The sequence below is a fragment of the Lissotriton vulgaris genome, chromosome 11, assembly GCF_964263255.1.
Source record: "Lissotriton vulgaris chromosome 11, aLisVul1.2, whole genome shotgun sequence".
NCBI classification, from domain to species: domain Eukaryota; kingdom Metazoa; phylum Chordata; class Amphibia; order Caudata; family Salamandridae; genus Lissotriton; species Lissotriton vulgaris.
The window spans coordinates 249,888,199-249,907,103 of NC_141699.1; the positions used below are offsets into that span (position 1 = coordinate 249,888,199).

Consider the following 18,905-nt stretch of genomic DNA (forward strand, 5'->3'; position numbering starts at 1 on the left):
TCTTCTCGAAAAAGAAGGGGCTCCTCCAGCCTTAGGCCCAAGTGAGCAATCACCTTGATCCCATGTGCAGCACAAAAAAGTCTCATAGCCCTATTCAACTTGCGCCGCGCCCTTTCAATCGCTGCCGGCTTTAATGCCCCTCTCCAAACACGTTGTGGCACAAACTCAGTCCAAACAATACTGGCGCCAGCCAGATTGCTCTTCATGGCGTCCAAGTCCCGTTGCATCAAATGTAGCAATGCCACTCCTGACTGCTTGACCAAGTCATTTTCCCCCAAGTGGACCACAATCATGTCCGGGCAACCCAGCTGAGCCACCTTCTTTGCCAGCCAGGGCAGCAAGTCGCCCCAACACATGCCACTCTTACCCCACCACTGGACCTCATGATGGCTGCTCCTCAGTCCCAGGCTACGGCTGTATACCTGTCTGTCTGCATATTTCGATGCCCAGTGAACAAAGGAATGCCCTACGATCCAGGTAACCGTCTTGGCCCCTGGCCCCCGAACGCAACCCACGAAGAAAAAGAGATTAGCACCACATTGAAAACCATAACCGCGCACCAACCGCAGCCCTATCTATCCCCAAAACAGCCTCCCCCCTGTTCCTCATTTGCACACATAGCGTTCACAACATCGAGACCGCCAGCGCCCGATCCTCCTAATGGCATCCCAGGACCAACCCAACAGAGCCGCTGCCGTGGCTGCACCTATCCGGAAAGAATGCGTCCCATACCTAGAGGGATCCCTGCCTATGCGTCGCAGCGCCATTCGCAACACCAACAACAGCTGGAAAGACGTCACACTCTTCTGAGAGGTATGCCAAAAGATCTCTCCCGCCGTCCGCTGCACCCTGCTGCAAAACACTCTCCACTCACGCATCGGGCACACCTACACACAACCACTCTCCCCCAACCATACCCACTTGCCATGTCCACCTTGGTCCGTTTTAGATTGACACACACAGATTCCCAAACGTGACCCATCAAACCGCACATCCTCAAACATTCACCCAGGCACACCCCTCGCTCCAATCAACTCAGACACCCAAAACACCCCAAAAAACATCCAAATCATATACAAACGAAATAACGCCACCTCGTGGTCGTCATAACAACAATGGGGCAACTCCGTCACAAGGCCCTGTATCAACTCAAACGTAATGGCCTCCCACGGCTCCACCCCCCCATCCACCCCCCTTAAACGCCCCCAACCTTTCAGCATTCTACTCAGTAAAGAGGACCTAGCTGGATCAAAACCCAAATACAACATGCTGTAAAAAGAAATCCCTGCCAGATTGCCCGCAATCGTCGTCTGAGACAGCCCCATATCCATGCAATGCAACACAAAACAAACCACACCCTGCTCACAATCACTCTTAGGCATACGCCATGCGTTCCTGGTCCAACCTAAAAACGCGCCAAATTCAGACCTTGCCAATCTGTAAGAGCGCCTCGTGGAGTCAGCTATAGATCTTTCAACCAACCCCACTAATCACCTTCCCCCCATGCCCAGATACCCTCCGGCACCTTGGTCTTGCAAGCTTCCGCTCCCGGCGCCAGCCTCCTGAAACACTGCCACTGCTAACGAGACAACGCATCCGCAATGTCATTGCTTGCACCCAGGACATGGTGCGCGCAAAACAGCACATTAAAATGCAAACACAGCAGCATGAAGCTTCGCAGCAAGCGCAACACCCTCAGATCCCTCGCCTTCTGATTGTTCACCAAATCCACCACCGTCCTGTTATCCACATGAAACAGCACCGACCTGTTCTGAAATTCGGGCCCCAAACCTGTAATGCCACCAACAAGGGGAAGAACTCAAGAAAGGCAATGCTCCGTCCCTGCCGCAACAAATGATCCGGCCACTGTTCCGCGCACCATCTCCCGTCCCAGAAGATTCCGAAACCAGCTGCACCTGCCACGTCCGAATAAAGCTGCACTTGCCAGACCATCTTGTTGTGTCCAAAATCTATGGACACTCCATTGAAATGCAGCCTCCGACATCCGGTCAAGACGCCTGAGAGCCAGACCCCCTCATCGTGGACGCTAACAGCTCCATTGCCAGAGACGCACCTCTTTCATCTATTACCCGGAGGGAAGGACTACAAACACAGAGCCGTCATGCAACACGCAACAAGTTTTAACCATGATGTCCTTCTCTCCATGACATCTCCCGGATAATCCTGCTTTACCGCATGCTGCCACATTTTTAAGAAGATAGAAGACCACAGGGTAGCATCGTATAACCCCTGTCATACTCTACACGACCGATACCTTACCATCAGCGAATAGTTAACCTCTGCATCCTAGACTGTGTCATATCTTTGGCCATGATGCACTGGGCCAGGGACAGACTGATTTGCATATAGCCAGGTTCTGAGCTGGGATGGTGCAGTGAGCTAAATAACGGTGATGGATCAAGCCCTGATCTTTGGACTGGGTAAGAGTGGTCTGCTTAATTCAGACACTCTGTTCATCACCACTCCCTTTTCTGAATCGTTTTTGGCCACTATAGGTGTGGCAGGGTATACTCAGACATGAGTCCCTTGCTCACTGCACCATCAGGATTCAAGCAAGCCGGGCCGACGACGGCTGAAATGCCAGAAACCGGTCCCCGGAAGCTTGTCTCCTTTCTGGTGAAGAATTGGCTTGGTAGTTTAGTCTGCCCTGTTCCCATGATGCACTGGGCCAGGGACAGACTGATTTGCATATAGCCAGGTTCTGAGCTGGGATGGTGAAGTGAGCTAAATAACGGTGATGGATCAAGCCCTGATCTTTGGACTGGGTAAGAGTGGTCTGCTTAATTCAGACACTCTGTTCATCACCACCCCCTTTTCTGAATCATATCTTTGGCCTTAGCACAACTCCCAAGTGCATCTAGAGTCCATCTCCTCGTATTGCGGCGGCAATACAAGATTGGTACATTTGGAACATACATCATGGCGTCCTGATGAAGGCTAATAGCCGAAACGCGCGTAGCAACTACAATCTATTTCTAGCCATGTTTTTTTACTAATATTAATTATTTTTGTATTTTTGTATCTTTTGGATCTATTTATCTATTTATGAATTATATATCTATACTGAAATGTAGTGTGACACATAATAATTACAAAGTGCACAATATGAGACTAATTGCCGGATCTAAATCAATGAATGTTAGAAAGTCAGATCCACAATAATATTATTAAATAAAGCACTTTTAACCATATGCTATAATGTGTATTGTCAATCCATAGTCAGTACTTCCTGTTGTCAGTTTGTGCCCACCTGTAATACTTGTTCCTAAATTCCTGTCTTTTCAAACAATCTAGTGATCCCGATTTAGGAACTTTAGTCGGGGATACCTCCTTTTCTTACACACACTCCATTGAAATACTCCAAAAAGGTCAGCCACACCCGGAGATCCCAATGTGACTCGGACCCTGTGGTGAGGGAGTACCTCCCCTGACATGTCCTTGCCGAGGCGCCTACAAAATGTCCTCCCGGCCCTCACCACCCTGCACGCTAAATTCAGCAAACCCAAAAGACGCTGCACAGACCTCAAATCAATTTTTCGGATCTCGACCACCTGCAACAGAACCGCCCGCATCTACGACACCTTCCGCTCCGGCAGACGTGCCTGCCATGCCAGTGAATCAAGTTCGATACCCAAAAACGTCAAACAACAACTGGGCCCTGCCGTCTTCTCTGGCGCCAAGGGAACTCCCAAAACTGGGCCAAACTTTGAAAACTGCGACAACACCGACCCACACTCACATGTCTTCCCTTTCCCAACAAACAAAAAATCATCCAAATAGTGTGACACCAGCAGGTGTCCACTCCGGTCCACAAAGGCCCACTGCAGAAAAGAACTGAAAGTTTCAAAAAGCGTGCAGGAAATCGCACAACCCATCGGCAAGACCCTGTCCACAAAAATGGCCCCCCCAAACTGCATTCCTAGCAAAGAGAAGTCAGCCGGGTGTATGGGAAGGAGGTGAAAGGCCGACTTGATGTCACATTTAGCCAATTCTGCCCCCTGACCACAAACCTGCACCAGCCCAATGGCATCATCGACCGACGCATACAACACCCTGGAGTCCTCCTCCGCGATTAAATCATTCACTGAACTTTCTTCCGGCCATGACAGGTGATGAATCAGCCTGAACTCACCCTGCTCTTTCTTAGGGACAACACCCAAAGGTGAAATAATGAGGTCCGGCACCGGCCACTCGTCAAACCGGCCTACGATCCTGCCGTCCAACATTTCCTTCTGCAATTTGCCCGCCACCACCTCCGGTAGTACCTTCGCAGCCCGCAGATTCTCCGCCCACCTTCTCTCCCGAGGACCCTAATACCCTACCCGAAATCCTTCCGTAAACCCCCAATGCAGCTTCAAAGCCGCCTCTCTATCAGGGTACCGAGAGAGCCATGGACCCATGGCCACCACATCAACCGGTGTAGGGGCCCTTTGGCCCAGCCTCTCCACAGCCCTTTGTAACCCTCCTCTGCTCGGAAGGTATGGCCGGCGTAAAGCACTGCGTAACCGGTTGTCGTCCCCCACATTTGGAACACTCATGTTTAAATTTACAAGGGTGTCGTGTGCAGAAGCCTTTATTAAAATTTTAGCATGCCCCAATGGTGGCTTCCCCAGACTTGGGCTGCTGACCAGCGGTCCCCGTGTAGGTACCCTGACTCCCTGCTCCTGCTGAAGATCCTTGCCCACCCGCCCCAGACTGGGCGGGACGCGACTGAAAGGACCGATAAGCGACTGGAAGGCCACTGGCCGTGTGCGTAGACGCCGCCACCTGTGTAGATGACATCCATTGAACCCAAAGTTCCTGATCAATGTCTCCCCAAGCCTTATCTGGGTTAACGCTAATCCTGGCCCTAAACTCCTCGTCATAGCTAAGCCATGCAAATCCTCCAAAATGCAATTGTGGCTTCCTGATGACATCCATATACTTGAAAAGAGCTATCGCCCTGTCCCCATGCTTCTCAAATAAATACTGGCGTAAATTAAAAACGCTGACGTCCAATTTTCCATCGTAATAGGCACTCTTGGCCGCCTAGTCAACTCCCATTCCTCCTCCTTGGACCCTTTCTTAGCCTGAATCTCCCTATGCAGCAATTTGAATACATCTACGTACTCATGTTTCCATATCCTCGCCCTCATCTTGTCCGACAAATGAGACCCAAGTGGCATCGCCAAACCCATATAAGGTAACTTCTTCCGGTGCTTGTCCGCGTCCTCAGGTTTGTCAGTTTGCACACTGGCTACCACCACCTGCGCTTTCCCTTACTCCACAGCCCCCCCCCGAACTCCCTTACGCCCCTCCCTGACAGACCCATCGCCTACCCCCACCGACCTGCAGGCCTTCTTACGTCCCCCTTTGGCACCATCCTCCCACGCATCCCACCGAGCACCCTCACCTGAAAGTTTTGTGGGCACCTCCCGGTCCTTTCGCCTGGCATCTGCCATCTTCAGTCCCAACTGCGAGACCCGACTGGTGCTGCCCTGCTTCTCCTGCAACACACCAGGTTTTTCTGTTGCCGCCGCATTCCTCCCCAAGCATCCTTCCTCACGCAACTCACCCTCTTCCAAATCATCCTCATCTTCATCATAGTCCAGCTGTTCCTCATCCACAACCTCCACAACCGCTCTCCGCACCTCACTCACCACTCTCTTTGCACCTTTTCCTCTCACGCCAGGCACAAACTCGCACTCCAGAACAGCTCCTGCCCAATCCTGCTGTGGAGGGCAGGCCGCCGCGGACCCCCCTACTGCTTCGCCCCGGTGTTTGGAGGCCGTCTTGCACTCCGTCGGCACACCCTTGCCTCTGCCAGCTTCCACTGCTGGCCTGTATCCCCCCCCAGGCCATCTGCGCCTGAGGGTGCCCCAGCGCCTTCAGGTCTCAATGTCGCCAAACCAGTCCCTGGTCCCTCTACCCAGATCCACTCACCACTGGCCCCTGCAACTCCTTGTCTCTGACCTCTGCCTACACCTGGTACAACCCCAGGCGCCGGGGGCACCATGCCCCGGGCACACTCCCCCAACCTGGCTCCCTGGCAGCACACAAAGCCTGCCACCGTTGCTCTGTCACCGCTATAATGTGAGGCTGGTCGCGGACCCTCTCCCCCAGTGACATGTGCTCCCACCGCACAGCCCAGGATCGCTGGCCTGCCTCCAAAACTCACCATTCACCCTGGAGAGGGGCTGGGGTGCCCCCCACCGGCCTGCCTGTCTGAGCCACGTGGGCCCTCAGGTGCCCCTTGCCCTTGGAACCATGTGCTTTAACCACACCCTTTCTGCTGCATGACAGGGCCACCGGTTGTTACCCCATGTCGCCCCCTTCCTCTGACCCCCCATCCGTCAGGCACAGTATAAACTCCTCACCGGCTGGCTCCTCTGTGGCACTCTCCCCCTCCCCGTCGCTTTCCTCGCTGGAGTCCCCTGTCCAATCTACAACACCACCCTCAGGCCTCACATTGACCTGGAGGTCAGCTGTGCTTCTCCAATCCCCAGGCCCCCCGGCACCACCTGTACACTCCGGACCGCCCCGCCCCCCTTTCCTGCCTTCTCCAGCTGCTCCAGAGCAGCTGGTTCAATGCGGGGGCGCGCAGGGAGGCTCAGACGCCTTCCGCCGTGCTTGCCTGTCTCCTGTTGCCTCCCGTCCCGCCCTCGCCCTGTTTTGGACGGTGGCGTCTGGGTCATCCTGACCCACGCCTGCTCAAGCACCCCGGGCTGAAGGAGGTCAGACCTCCCAGAACCAACAGCGCGGCGCGAACCACCGCCGCATCCGGCTCTGCCATGGCCCGCCCTACAAACCGCTACTGACTACCTTGCCGGAAAGTCCCTTTCCCCGCCGACGCTGGCACAAGAAGATAGATCGCATGCCCCCGGGGCACCGGAGGATCCGCAACGCTCACAGCTCTTCGTCCCAGTAAGGAGCTCCACACACCCTGCCTCTAACCTGCACTACACTACTGTCGAATTATGAGAAAACTACAGTGCCTCCCTGCAACTCAAAATCTTCTAACCTAAACCTAAAGGTGCTGGAAACAGGAAGAGGAAGCACTTCCTCTCCTGTCCCCTTTTAAACTCTCTTCCTAACCCCCACCCCCTAGCCCACCCCTACTCTACCTCACACCCTTTCCTGACCTATCGCCCGAACACCCCAGGGGAAGACTGGTCTGCCGACCTCACTTCCCCTGGGGGCCGCCTTGTGCCCCGGCCTGCTGTCACATTGAGCAGCAAAAGCAATGTGCTCCTGATGGAAAGAAACAGCACACTAAAACGGGAGGTCCTATACCAGTGGGCACATCCTGCACGATCCGGCTTCATAAAACGCATTATGGAAAGAAAGATACAATACTAGATTCCTTTGTTTCTGAAGATCCCTGCTTCAGCGCATGCTGGGAGCTCTCTCCAAAGGATACAACTTAGATAAACAAGTGCAGAGGGTGTGAGAAGAACGGTGGCTGCAACATGAAGAAATGGTCATCACAGCTGCCAGCTTTAGGCTCCAAGGAACAGGGTTAAAGTCTGTGATTCTGTGCAAATCACTCTATTCTCCCAGTGACTAAACGGCGAACAAAAATTAAAGTATGTATGTAAAATAGAAGATACTGGATCCCCAGAGCGTGAGGACGTCGCTCAGCAGTCAGATCTTCAGACTTCGGAGATGGGGAGGCCTCCCTGCATGGTACGCAGAGGGGCCCCCTCCGGCTCATAAAGGAGCTCTCCTGCCAGAGTGCAATGCCGAAGGGGCCCCCTGGAGCTTGAGGCCCCCGCACCGCGGGGCTGCGGGGGCCTGTGTTATGCCCCTGGCTGCTCTCATACTATGAGAGCAGTGCGGGGATTGGCTTGAGCTGGCTGAAAAAATGCTCCGCTCAGGACATAGAGACTGTGAAGTTTCTCCAGTCCGACTATTCAATGCAGCCATGCTGGAGAAACCTGAATGCCCATGTGTGTTTGGCCGGCCTGAGATGGCTGGCCAAACACAAATGCGCACTTAGAAAGTGCACATAGCACTCCTCCCCCCTTCCATGGCCCTGGTCCTGCCCCTCCCTACTGCACACTGGCTCAGCCAGCAAAGGAAGTATATTGTTTTATTTTTCAGTTGCTGGCTCCGAGCAAGTGGGGTGATGCTCCTCTGCCATTGCTGAGGAGCCACCCCTGTGTCACAGTCTGTCCATGCATGGCGACATTTCAACAAAGACCCTAGCCAAAAGTACACATCTCGTTAGGACACTGTAGTTGAATACAGTCCCATGTCTCAGGTTCACAAAACTAAAGGAAGTAAATAATGTATCATTACAGATTTGAGTCTGGCAAGCTGATAGATATTGTGCATTAAACAAACGTCCTGCCAAATAGTAAAGCTGTTTAATATTTAAAGAGACATTAGTTTACTTCAAGCAACCAAAATGCAGAACAGATTTAAAATTAGTTGTATACTTCTAAACGCGAGGGGGTGATATTGTACTTTACTCCAACAATCGCAATCCCTTATAAGAGGCCGGGAAGTCTGTTGTACACTTGAGTCAGTCATCCACAACTTTGAAAGACCTTCGTGGCAGATTAGTCCCTGCACAGATTCAGTGCAGGGCCATATTAAAGAGAATTGCACCAAAGAGACAATTCAATGTTGTGTTTACAAGGCATACAGGTTTTGGAACAGTTTGGTAGTCGCAAGGCAATGGCATAGGTAAAAAATTAAAATATCAAACTAAAGACTAAATAAGAAAATGGTTTATACACGATTATGTATAGCTTTACCATTTTCTATAGTGACATTTAGTCAAACAGAATTATTATTTAAAGATAACTGTGTGAAAATTAATGTATTTATGCAAGGAAAAAATTAAGGGCCTTATTTAGTGTTTGGTGGATGGGTTACTCTGGCACAAATGTGACCGACTTCCCGTATACCATATGTCAAGTGAATTACATCCAATTGCATTTTTAAAAATGGCAAATTGGATATGCATCACGTATATGATGGAATAAATGATCTGCCCGAATTCTATATTAGCACTTTAATTTTATGATACAAAATGCTTTGCTTATTGACAGAAACCTGAATGTAGAAGCTAAAAATATTATTTGGATCCCAACTTCTGTCACTGTTTTGAACTAATCATGCACACAGACTCATCGTTTTCCAAACCAGCAAGACGTCATACTTTATTAAATTATCAGGCAAATCGTTAGCATGCTTTCATCCCTATTTCAACATAGTCTGATCTACCAGGAAAGAAGGTTAGAAACCTCAGTCATGTACTTTACAAAATGTCAGCACGAACAAGTGAACGTGTCGGAGGTGCAAAGCATCATTGCATGTGTAGATATTGTGCCCCAGTGCTGAATCCAGGTACAGAGCCAGATGTTAATTGTAATTTCCATTTGATTCCATTTATATCATGTATCAAGCATTTTTTTTATTTTGACATGAACATTTCAATAAACAACATACATTTAAGATTGTTCACTTTACCCTTACACTATGTTCATCCCTTTGATTTTTGAATAAAACATTTTTAGCACAAACATAGCCATTTAAATATGTTCTTTGATATTGACTACTTTATTTTGTTAGTGTGAGATCTCTGTTGTGAAACTGAGGACTGTCGAGGAAACTTCTCCAGAACTTCTATCATGCGTGGTGTTTCTTCAGAATAAGTGAAAAAATGTTCCCTTCAAAAAGTCAAGCCTCACTAGGATATCGACCGATAGCACATTGATCACCTAGCCATAAATGAGCACAGGCTACTAGATATAGCTGTAATTTAGAATAAATGCACCAGTGTTGCTGTTTTATGCTATACATATAAACATGTAGACACATACGATAAATATTATTAAGATCTTAATTCCAAATGTGGGTGACTACTGAGCAAAGTCAATCAAATTGTTTTCTATATAATACCAATCACATAGTCCCAGTACATAGACCACTTGTGGATGCACATATGGCAGACATCCATCTGCGGTCCTCCTTTACCTTTTATGCATTTTGTTTCATTGTTTCTATCAATCAGAAGGTATCTTGGACTTTCAGGAAACCAGGGAAGAACCAGCAGCTGGATGACAGCTGGCACACCACATGAGCACACTAAGATGGGCCAGTACTTTTCTCCACCCAGGAGTTCTCTGGTGAAAAAAGAATAAAGAAAATAGAATTAGAAATACCAAATACACAAAGCACCGACACCAAGCACATAAGATAATATTATGGAAGGGAGTGTATTTTCTCATGATAGTCAGACACACACATAGAAGTTGAAGTTGAAGTTAAAGGGATTCATAAAGCGCGCTAACACCGAGCGGTTTCTTGGTGCTGGGGGATGACAACATGGAAGGGGGGCACCAGAGAGTTACTGCAGTGGGTAGGCTAAAGCAAAAAGGTGAGTTTTTAGGGACTTGCGGAAGTCTAAGTAGGTGGAGGGGGACCTAATAAAAAAGGGAAGGGCGTTCCAAAAGCGGGGAGCAAGGGTGGAAAATCTCAGACCACCCAACTTAGTCCTCCGAAAGCGGGGAACAATTAAGAGAGCTTGAGTGGAAGAGCGAAGGCTGCGGCTGGGGACATAGGGGCGGATCATGGAATTGATGAACACAGGGGTGGTGCCGGCAAGAGCCATGAAGATCAGGCAGCCCATCTTAAATAGAGATCTCTGCAGGATGGGAAGCCAATGAAGAGACTTAAGTAAACCAGTCGTACGATGGAACTTGGGAAGGCGGTGGATAAAGCACGCAGCTTGGTTCTGTATGGATTGGAGGCGCCGAAGTTCGTAGGCAGGGATGCCAGCGTACAGACCATTCCCATAATCCATGCAAGAGATGATCATGGCCAGGATAATAAGTTTAAGGGCTTTGTAAGAAAAGAAGCGGGAGATCTTTCGTATGACTCTAAGGGACAGAAAGCAGGATGAGACAACAGTACTAATCTGGGGGCACACGGAGAGATCTTGACTGATTTTAATGCCCAAGGCTTTGACAGAGGCAGAAGGTACCGGGGGAGGGCCCAGGGCAGAAGGCCAGAAGGTGGGGGACCAAGGGTTAGAGGGACCGCAGGTAAGGACCAACTCGGTCTTATCAGGGTTAAGTTTTAAATGGTTGGAGTTCATCCTATCATAGATAAAGACAAGAGTGGACTGGAATTTCAGAATAGAATCAGGGGAGGAAGAGAGGTTAAAGATGAGCTAGAGGTCATCAGCATAGTTAAAGACAGAGACCTCCATATTTTGAAGGGAAACTATGAGAGGGTAGATATAGAGATTAAATAGAAGAGGAGAAAGAGTAGAGCCCTGGGGGACCCCACAGGGGACGGGGCAGATAGGGGCGATATAGCTCTCTAATTGGACAGCCTGCGTCCTGCCCTGGAGAAAGAAGGCAAGCCAGGCCAGGGCCGTTCCCCAAATGCCCGTCGCCTCGACACGGCAGAGGAGGATGGAATGGTCAACCGTGTTGAAGGCAGCGGAGAAGTCGAGGAGGACCAAGGCCTGAGGGGCATTGATGTCAGCATTCATCCTAAGCTCATCCAGGACAGAAAGGACCACAGTTTCCGTTGAGTGGGCCGGGCGAAAGCCAGCTTGGTGAGAGGCCAAAAGATGGTTAGCCTCAATAAAGGTTGAAAGACAGGTGGTAACGTTTTTTTCCAGGATTTTGCCCAAAAAAGGAAGCAGGGAAATGGGCCTAAAATTCGCGAGCACTGTAGGGTCGGCCCCTGGTTTTTTCAAAATGGGGATGACTGTGGCTGATTTAAGGTAAGGTGGAACCAGTCCCTGGTTGATGGAAGTGTTAAGGAGAGTTAAAGGGTGCTTGGGGCAACTAAGGAACATCTCCCTCAAGATATGAGCCGGGCCGCAATCAAGAGGGGAGCCTGACTTGACCTTCTTGAGCAAGGAGCGAAAAGCTTCCTGGGAAATCAAGGGAAATTGGTCAAGGGAGGTGGAGGTCGGGGGCAGAGGGGGTATGGAAAAGGAAGGGGAGGGGGAAGAATATTGCACTTAATGGTGGCAATCTTATCAATGAAGTAGTCATTGAGGGAATTGCAGAGGGACTGGGAGGGAACAGGTTTGGGGTTAACTCTGTCTGCAGCTGCTAAGGTATGTACATAAGACAGCTTCTTTACTCATTGAAGTAATGCTTCAAGTACAGTGGTGATGACATGCCCCACCAGGAACAGAGACACTACTGCCATATCTTGGGAGCTATTCACAAAGGTAAACTTACACATGTAAAAATCTACACATGTAGGTTTACCCTTACACTGATTCAAAAGTGTAGGCTTACTTGTACTCAACAACTAAAATAGGGGATGGAGTCAGCAAAAAGTTAAAATATAACCAATTAGTTTCTGCTAGTAGAGATTTAATTCTACATTTGATATTCTGTACACTTGGTGGAGACCTCATTAATTGGTGGGGAGATCTCCCTATAGTAAAGTATAGGGAAATTAAGAAAAATTTCAATTGTCTATTTTAAATGTGAATGTTAAATTACATTATGTATGTATTTTTAAAACTATTTCTATTAGTTTTACACATTTTTATAACATGCAACAGAGGACAATGCAACGATCCACCATTATAAATGTATTGATTATTACCAGTTTAAATGACAAAAATGTTAATCTGTATTTGTAATGCAGAACATGTTTTAATATTACTGCACTAGTAACTAAATGTTATAGTATATTTTTAATACATTAAAGTATATTAAATTAAAATAATTGTATTAATTTATTATGTGTCAAGTTTTCACAGCAAAAACAGCGTTCTGCCAATGCACTCGACTCCGATATAATCACCACTTCCACGTTCCGTTGCAATAAAGGATAAGTTTATTCCAGCATGTTAAATTAGAGAGATGGAAAAACCCAACGCGTTTCAGCGATCACCTCGCCTTGGTCACGGGTAATTAACACACGGAGCTTAATACATTAAATAAAGTTTCATGAAAGAAAAGTGCATGACATCACAGTGTTTGTCAACATAAACAAAGGACATACATGTAACAAACCAACATCGCGGCCATATCTTAACGTGCATATTGTGCAACCAATAGCATTGTAACACAGACAAACTCTAGATCGACTGATATTGTGGGCTTGCAATACGTTATTTCAGGTTAATGTATCCTACTTTTTACATCAAAAAGGATCATCATTGTGTGAAAAGATCCATTTGACAATCTAGATGCATGTCTACTAATTCAAATACAAAAGCAGACCTACTCTATTCGAGCTCTGCATTCCATCTATTCAAAAGGCTGTATTGAATACAAATGCTACTTCTTTCATATTGTGTGCAATCAATGTCTCCAGTGAGAAAAAAACAAATATATAGAAATAAGGTAAATCGGAAGAAGCAATACTTCGCCCAAAGAAAAGACAAAAAGATGTTATTTAAATTTTGTTAAACATCACATCTCAAGTCCCAGTGGAAAAAGTGCAGAAAACTGCAATGTGAATTAAATCAGAATAGCACCCTCTTGTTTCTTCATCCCCAGTGGGTATATACAATCGGAATTCTCCAATAGAACTTCAAGCTTGCATAACCTGAACATAGAAAGAAAAACACTGCCCGTCAGAACAAACCAGGATGTCATACATAACGGCCAAGGTTTGGTTACGAACACACAACAAACAGTGAAATATATACAGTAAGTGAATTAAAAACACATCAGAGCTCCAAGAGACAGAAGGCTCAGAGATACCTACTCTAACTTCTACACAGCGATTAATAACATTACACTAACTGATTTACACAAGAGAGAATCAGTCACCCAAGTGCCAGGCCAATTCCTCTTCTGAGTTCAACCCGGACGGGATCCTGGTGTCTAAATCTAAGATATATCTACTCTCCATTTGTCTTAGCTTACGAATCCTGTCACCACCTCTCTTACTGGGGGGAATTCTGTCAATTACAAAGAACCTCAATAAATTCCGGTTACTGTTATGCTGTTCTTCGAAGTGTCTGGCAACTGGTGAATGATGGTCTTTATTCTGGATTGCCCGCATGTGTTCCAGGACACGTTTTTTTGCCGGAAACATGGTGCTCCCCACATACTTTTTAGCACATGGGCAAACCAGAATGTACACACAGTAGTCAGACAGACAGGAAAGATATTTACTGATGATTTTTTCAGTATCTTCTACAGGATAGAAGACTTTCTTAGCATTGGAACTAAACTTGCAAGCCTTGCATGTCAAACACGTATAAAAACCTTGTATATCGGGTTTCTTCTGTGATGCCATGCTGATGTCGTTCTTGCTAAGTTTGGTTCTCAATGAATCTGCCTTGCCGAATGTGACCTTCGGATTGTTACCCAAAACATCATCAAGAGTAGACTCAGTTCTGAGAACTTTCCAATGTTTTTTCAGACATCTCTGCACCTGCCATGAGTTGGAGTGATAAGTAGATACAAATCTGACTACACTTGTGTCCTCAGTAGGTATTGTTTCTTCTTTGGGAGTTAAGAGGTCAGCATGAGAGATCTTACTGGCTTTTAAGAACGCCTCTTTGATTATATTGGATTGATAACCTCTTTCCAAGAAGCGTTCTGTCATACATTGACCTTCTTTTATGTAATCCTGATCCTGGCTGCAAATCCTTCGAGCCCGGAGGAATTCGCCAAAAGGTATACTGCGTATGAGAGACTTAGGATGACCACTGTCTGCGTGCAGCAGGGTATTTCCAGCGGTGGATTTCCTGAACAGTTTGGTCATAAGTTTGTTTTTTGACACCATGATGGATAAATCCAAAAAGTCTGTGGTACATCTTTTGATTTTGCCTTCCAGTTTAAGGTTTAAATCATTCTGATTCAGAATTTGGATAAATTGTTCTGCCAATGCCCGCGAACCATCCCAAATGATAAACAAATCATCAATATATCGCAGCCACATTATCACATGGCTGCGATATAGTGCTTGTGTCCTCTCCACCTGCTGCTCCCAGCTTGCCATAAACAAATTAAAAACCTGGGAGCAAAACAAGTTCCCATCGCAGTCCCTTGTCGCTGTCTATAGTAGACATCATTGAAGATAAAGAAATTGTTCTCCAGACAGAAAGTCATCATCTGAAGAATCATCTCAGTATGATTCAAGAATGATATAGACCTAGTATTCAAAAACTGACGTGAAGCCTGAATACCATCTGCATGTCTTATAGAGGTATAAAGGCTGCAGACATCTAGGGTAATGAGTAGATAACTGCTTTTCCACTGAATGTCCTTGACTTTATTCATAAAGTCTCTGCTATTCTTCAGATAGGAAGGAAGTTGTTCTACAAAAGGACGTAAGAAAAAGTCTATGTATTTGGAAGTTCTTTCCAACAATGAGCCCATAGAGGAGACAATAGGTCTTCCGGGGGCTTCAGGGAGTCCTTATGTAGTTTAGGTAATAAGTATAAAATAGCAACCTTAGGGTTTCGATTTAGTAGGAATGAGTACTCATCCCATTCCAATACGCCTGTTGTATGCCAATCTTTTAACATTTGGTAGTATCTGTTATTAGATTCTTAAATGGTATTGAGAGTGGTTACTTTATAACACTCTACACAATTTAATTGACGCATACCCTCTTGCACGTAATCTTTGGTATCCAAAACAACCACATTCCCCCCCTTGTCTGATTGGCGAATGACAATTGAGGAATCGCATTCCAAAGCACGTATTGCCAAGTGTTCAGGTTTACTTAAATTGTCATTGGCCCAACTCTTCTTTTTGGCCAAACTTTTAAAGTCATTAACCATAAGGGTTTCAAAAGTGTCAATGCTGCAAGCTGGTAGGATAGGATTAAAGGTAGATTTCGGCTTGAAAGAGTTGGGATAATTTAAGTTGGTATTGAATCCCAAGGTGGTTGCATTGATTGTTCCCTCTTCCAAACCATCAAATTCTAGTTCTTTCAGGGCAATCAAAGCTTCAACCTCCCCAATAGTTTCACATGCCGGTTGAGCTTTGTTAGCTTCTCTTATAGTGCCCTTAACTTTAAGTTTATGCCATTTGTGTAATCTCAGTTTTCTGGTAAACTTGAACAGGTCAATACATTCTTGGGAATAGAAAAAGTTAGAGGTGGGACAAAATGAAAGGCCAAATTGTAAAACATCCTGTTCAATACTGGAAAGTAAGCAAGATGATAAGTTTGCCACATTCGTTTGGTTCATTTTCCTCTTCTTTTTTGGCCCTGTGTTTCCACTCCCACTGGGGTTGTATTTGGCTTGCCCCCTTCCGCCTCTCCTGGCTTGTTTTTGGATTTTGTGGCATTTCCTCCATCTTTGCCTCTTCCTCTGCCTCTTCCTCGAAATCCCGTCCCCCTTCCGCGTCCTCGATCTATCTGCCAGTTCTGTTGTTGAGCTGATAGATTCATCATTCGGAATTCCTCCCAAAAATTTGGCGGGTTTGGGAAGTTTCTATTGACAGGTGTAGTGCCTTCTTCTCTGTTGCCAGAAGCTGTGCCATCTTCTGAGATATCACTCTCACTGACTTCATCCTCAGCTTCTCCCCCAACTTGTACTGCATCTAAGTTGGCTTGAATGCCCTTCCTTTTCATATTGTCGTACTTGCGACTGAATGTAAAAATTCTACCCGACTGGTAGTCAATCTTATCCCTTAGAAATTTCCTCTCTTTTTTGGCAACAATTTCATCTTCGTGCTTAGAAATTCTCTTATTAATGTCATCCATTTTTTTGTTAAGGACCTCCAATGTTTACTCTTTTTCTATCTCCTCTTTTAGTTCAGCAATTTGTTTTAGCAGTGCCAGTCTATATTTCCACGCATGCTTAATCAATATAGACATACCAGTCGGGTAGAATTTTTACATTCAGTCGCAAGTACGACAATATGAAAAGGAAGGGCATTCAAGCCAACTTAGAAGCAGTACAAGTTGGGGGAGAAGCTGAGGATGAAGTCAGTGAGAGTGATATCTCAGAAGATGGCACAGCTTCTGGCAACAGAGAAGAAGGCACTACACCTGTAAATAGAAACTTCCAAAATCCTCCAAATTTCTGGGAGGAATTCCGAATGATGAATCTATCAGCTCAACAACAGAACTGGCAGATAGATCGAGGACGCGGAAGGGGGACGGGATTTCGAGGAAGAGGCAGAGGAAGAGGCAAAGATGGAGAAAATGCCACCAAATCCAAAAACAAGCCAGGAGAGGCGGAAGGGGGCAAGGCAAATACAACCCCAGTGGGAATGGAAACACGGGGCCAAAAAAGAAGAGGAAAATGAACCAAAAGAACGTGGTAAACTTATCATCTTGCTTACTTTCCAGTATTGAACAAGATGTTTTACAATTTGGCCTTTCATTCTGTCCCACCTCTAACTTTTCCTATTCCCAAGAACGTATTGACCTGTTCAAGTTTACCAGAAAACTGAGATTACACAAATGGCATAAACTTAAAGTTAAGGGCACTGTAAGAGAAGCTAACAAAGCTGAACCGGCATGTAAAACTATTGGGGAGGTTGAAGCTTTGATTGCCCTGAAAGAACTAGAATTTGATGGTTTGGAAGAGGGAACAATCAATGCAACCACCTTGGGATTCAATACCAACTTAATTATCCTAACTCTTTCAAGCCGAAATCTACCTTTAATCCTATCCTACCAGCTTGCAGCATTGACACTTTTGAAACCCTTATAGTTAATGACTTAAAAAGTTTGGCCAAAAAGAAGAGTTGGGCCAATGACAATTTAAGTAAACCTGAACGCTTGGCAATACGTGCTTTGGAATGTGATTCCTCAATTGTCATTCGCCAATCAGACAAGGGGGGGAATGTGGTTGTTTTGGATACCAAAGATTACGTGCAAGAGGGTATGCGTCAATTAAATTGTGTAGAGTGTTATGAAGTAACCACTCTCAATACCATTGAAGAATCTAATAACAGATACTACCAAATGTTAAAAGATTGGCATACAACAGGCTTATTGGAATGGGATGAGTACTCATTCCTACTAAATCGAAACCCTAAGGTAGCTATTTTATACTTACTACCTAAACTACATAAGGACTCCTCGAAGCCCCCAGGAAGACCTATTGTCTCCTCTATGGGCTCATTGTTGGAAAGAACTTTCAAATACATAGACTTTTTCTTACGTCCTTTTGTAGAACAACTTCCTTCCAATCTGAAGGATAGCAGAGACTTTATGAATAAAGTCAAGGACATTCAGTGGAAAAGCAGTTATCTACTCATTACCCTAGATGTCTGCAGCCTTTATACCTCTATAAGACATGCAGATGGTATTGAGGCTTGCCGTCAGTTTTTGAGTACTAGGTCTATATCATTCTTGAATCATACTGAAATGATTCTTCAAATGATGGCTTTCTGTCTGGAGAACAATTTCTTTATCTTCAATGATGTCTACTATAGACAGCGACAAGGGACTGCGATGGGAACTTGTTTTGCTCCCAGCTTTGCTAATTTGTTTATGGCAAGCTGGGAGCAGCAGGTGGAGAGGACACAAGCACTATATCGCAGCCATGTGATAATGTGGCTGCGATATATTGATGATTTGTTTATCATTTGGGATGGTTCGCGGGCATTGGCAGAACAATTTATCCAAATTCGGAATAAGAATGATTTAAACCTTAAACTGGAAGGCAAAATCAACAGCTGTACCACAGAATTTTTGGATTTATCCATCATGGTGTCAAAAAACAAACTTATGACCAAACTGTTCAGGAAATCCACCGCTGGAAATACCCTGCTGCACGCAGACAGTGGTCATCTTAAGTCCCTCATACGCAGTATACCTTTTGGCGAATTCCTCAGGGATCGAAGGAATTGCAGCCAGGATCAGGATTACATAGAAGAAGGTCAATGTATGACAGAACGCTTCTTGGAAAGAGGTTATCAACCCAATACAACCAAAGAGGCGTTCTTAAAAGCCAGTAAGATCTCTCATGCTGACCTCTTAACTCC

At 46.2% G+C, this 18,905-nt stretch overlaps 1 protein-coding gene across 1 annotated transcript in view; it reads right to left on the reverse strand.

Annotated features, from left to right (window-relative positions):
* LOC147679578 (solute carrier family 2, facilitated glucose transporter member 11-like) overlaps positions 1-18,905 on the reverse strand; it is a 573,370-nt gene that overhangs the window by 255,036 nt on the left and 299,429 nt on the right. The window contains exon 8 of the mRNA XM_086943163.1: positions 9,988-10,136. Within this exon, the coding sequence (XP_086799289.1) occupies positions 9,988-10,136 (149 nt within the window). The remainder of the gene's footprint in view (positions 1-9,987; positions 10,137-18,905) is intronic.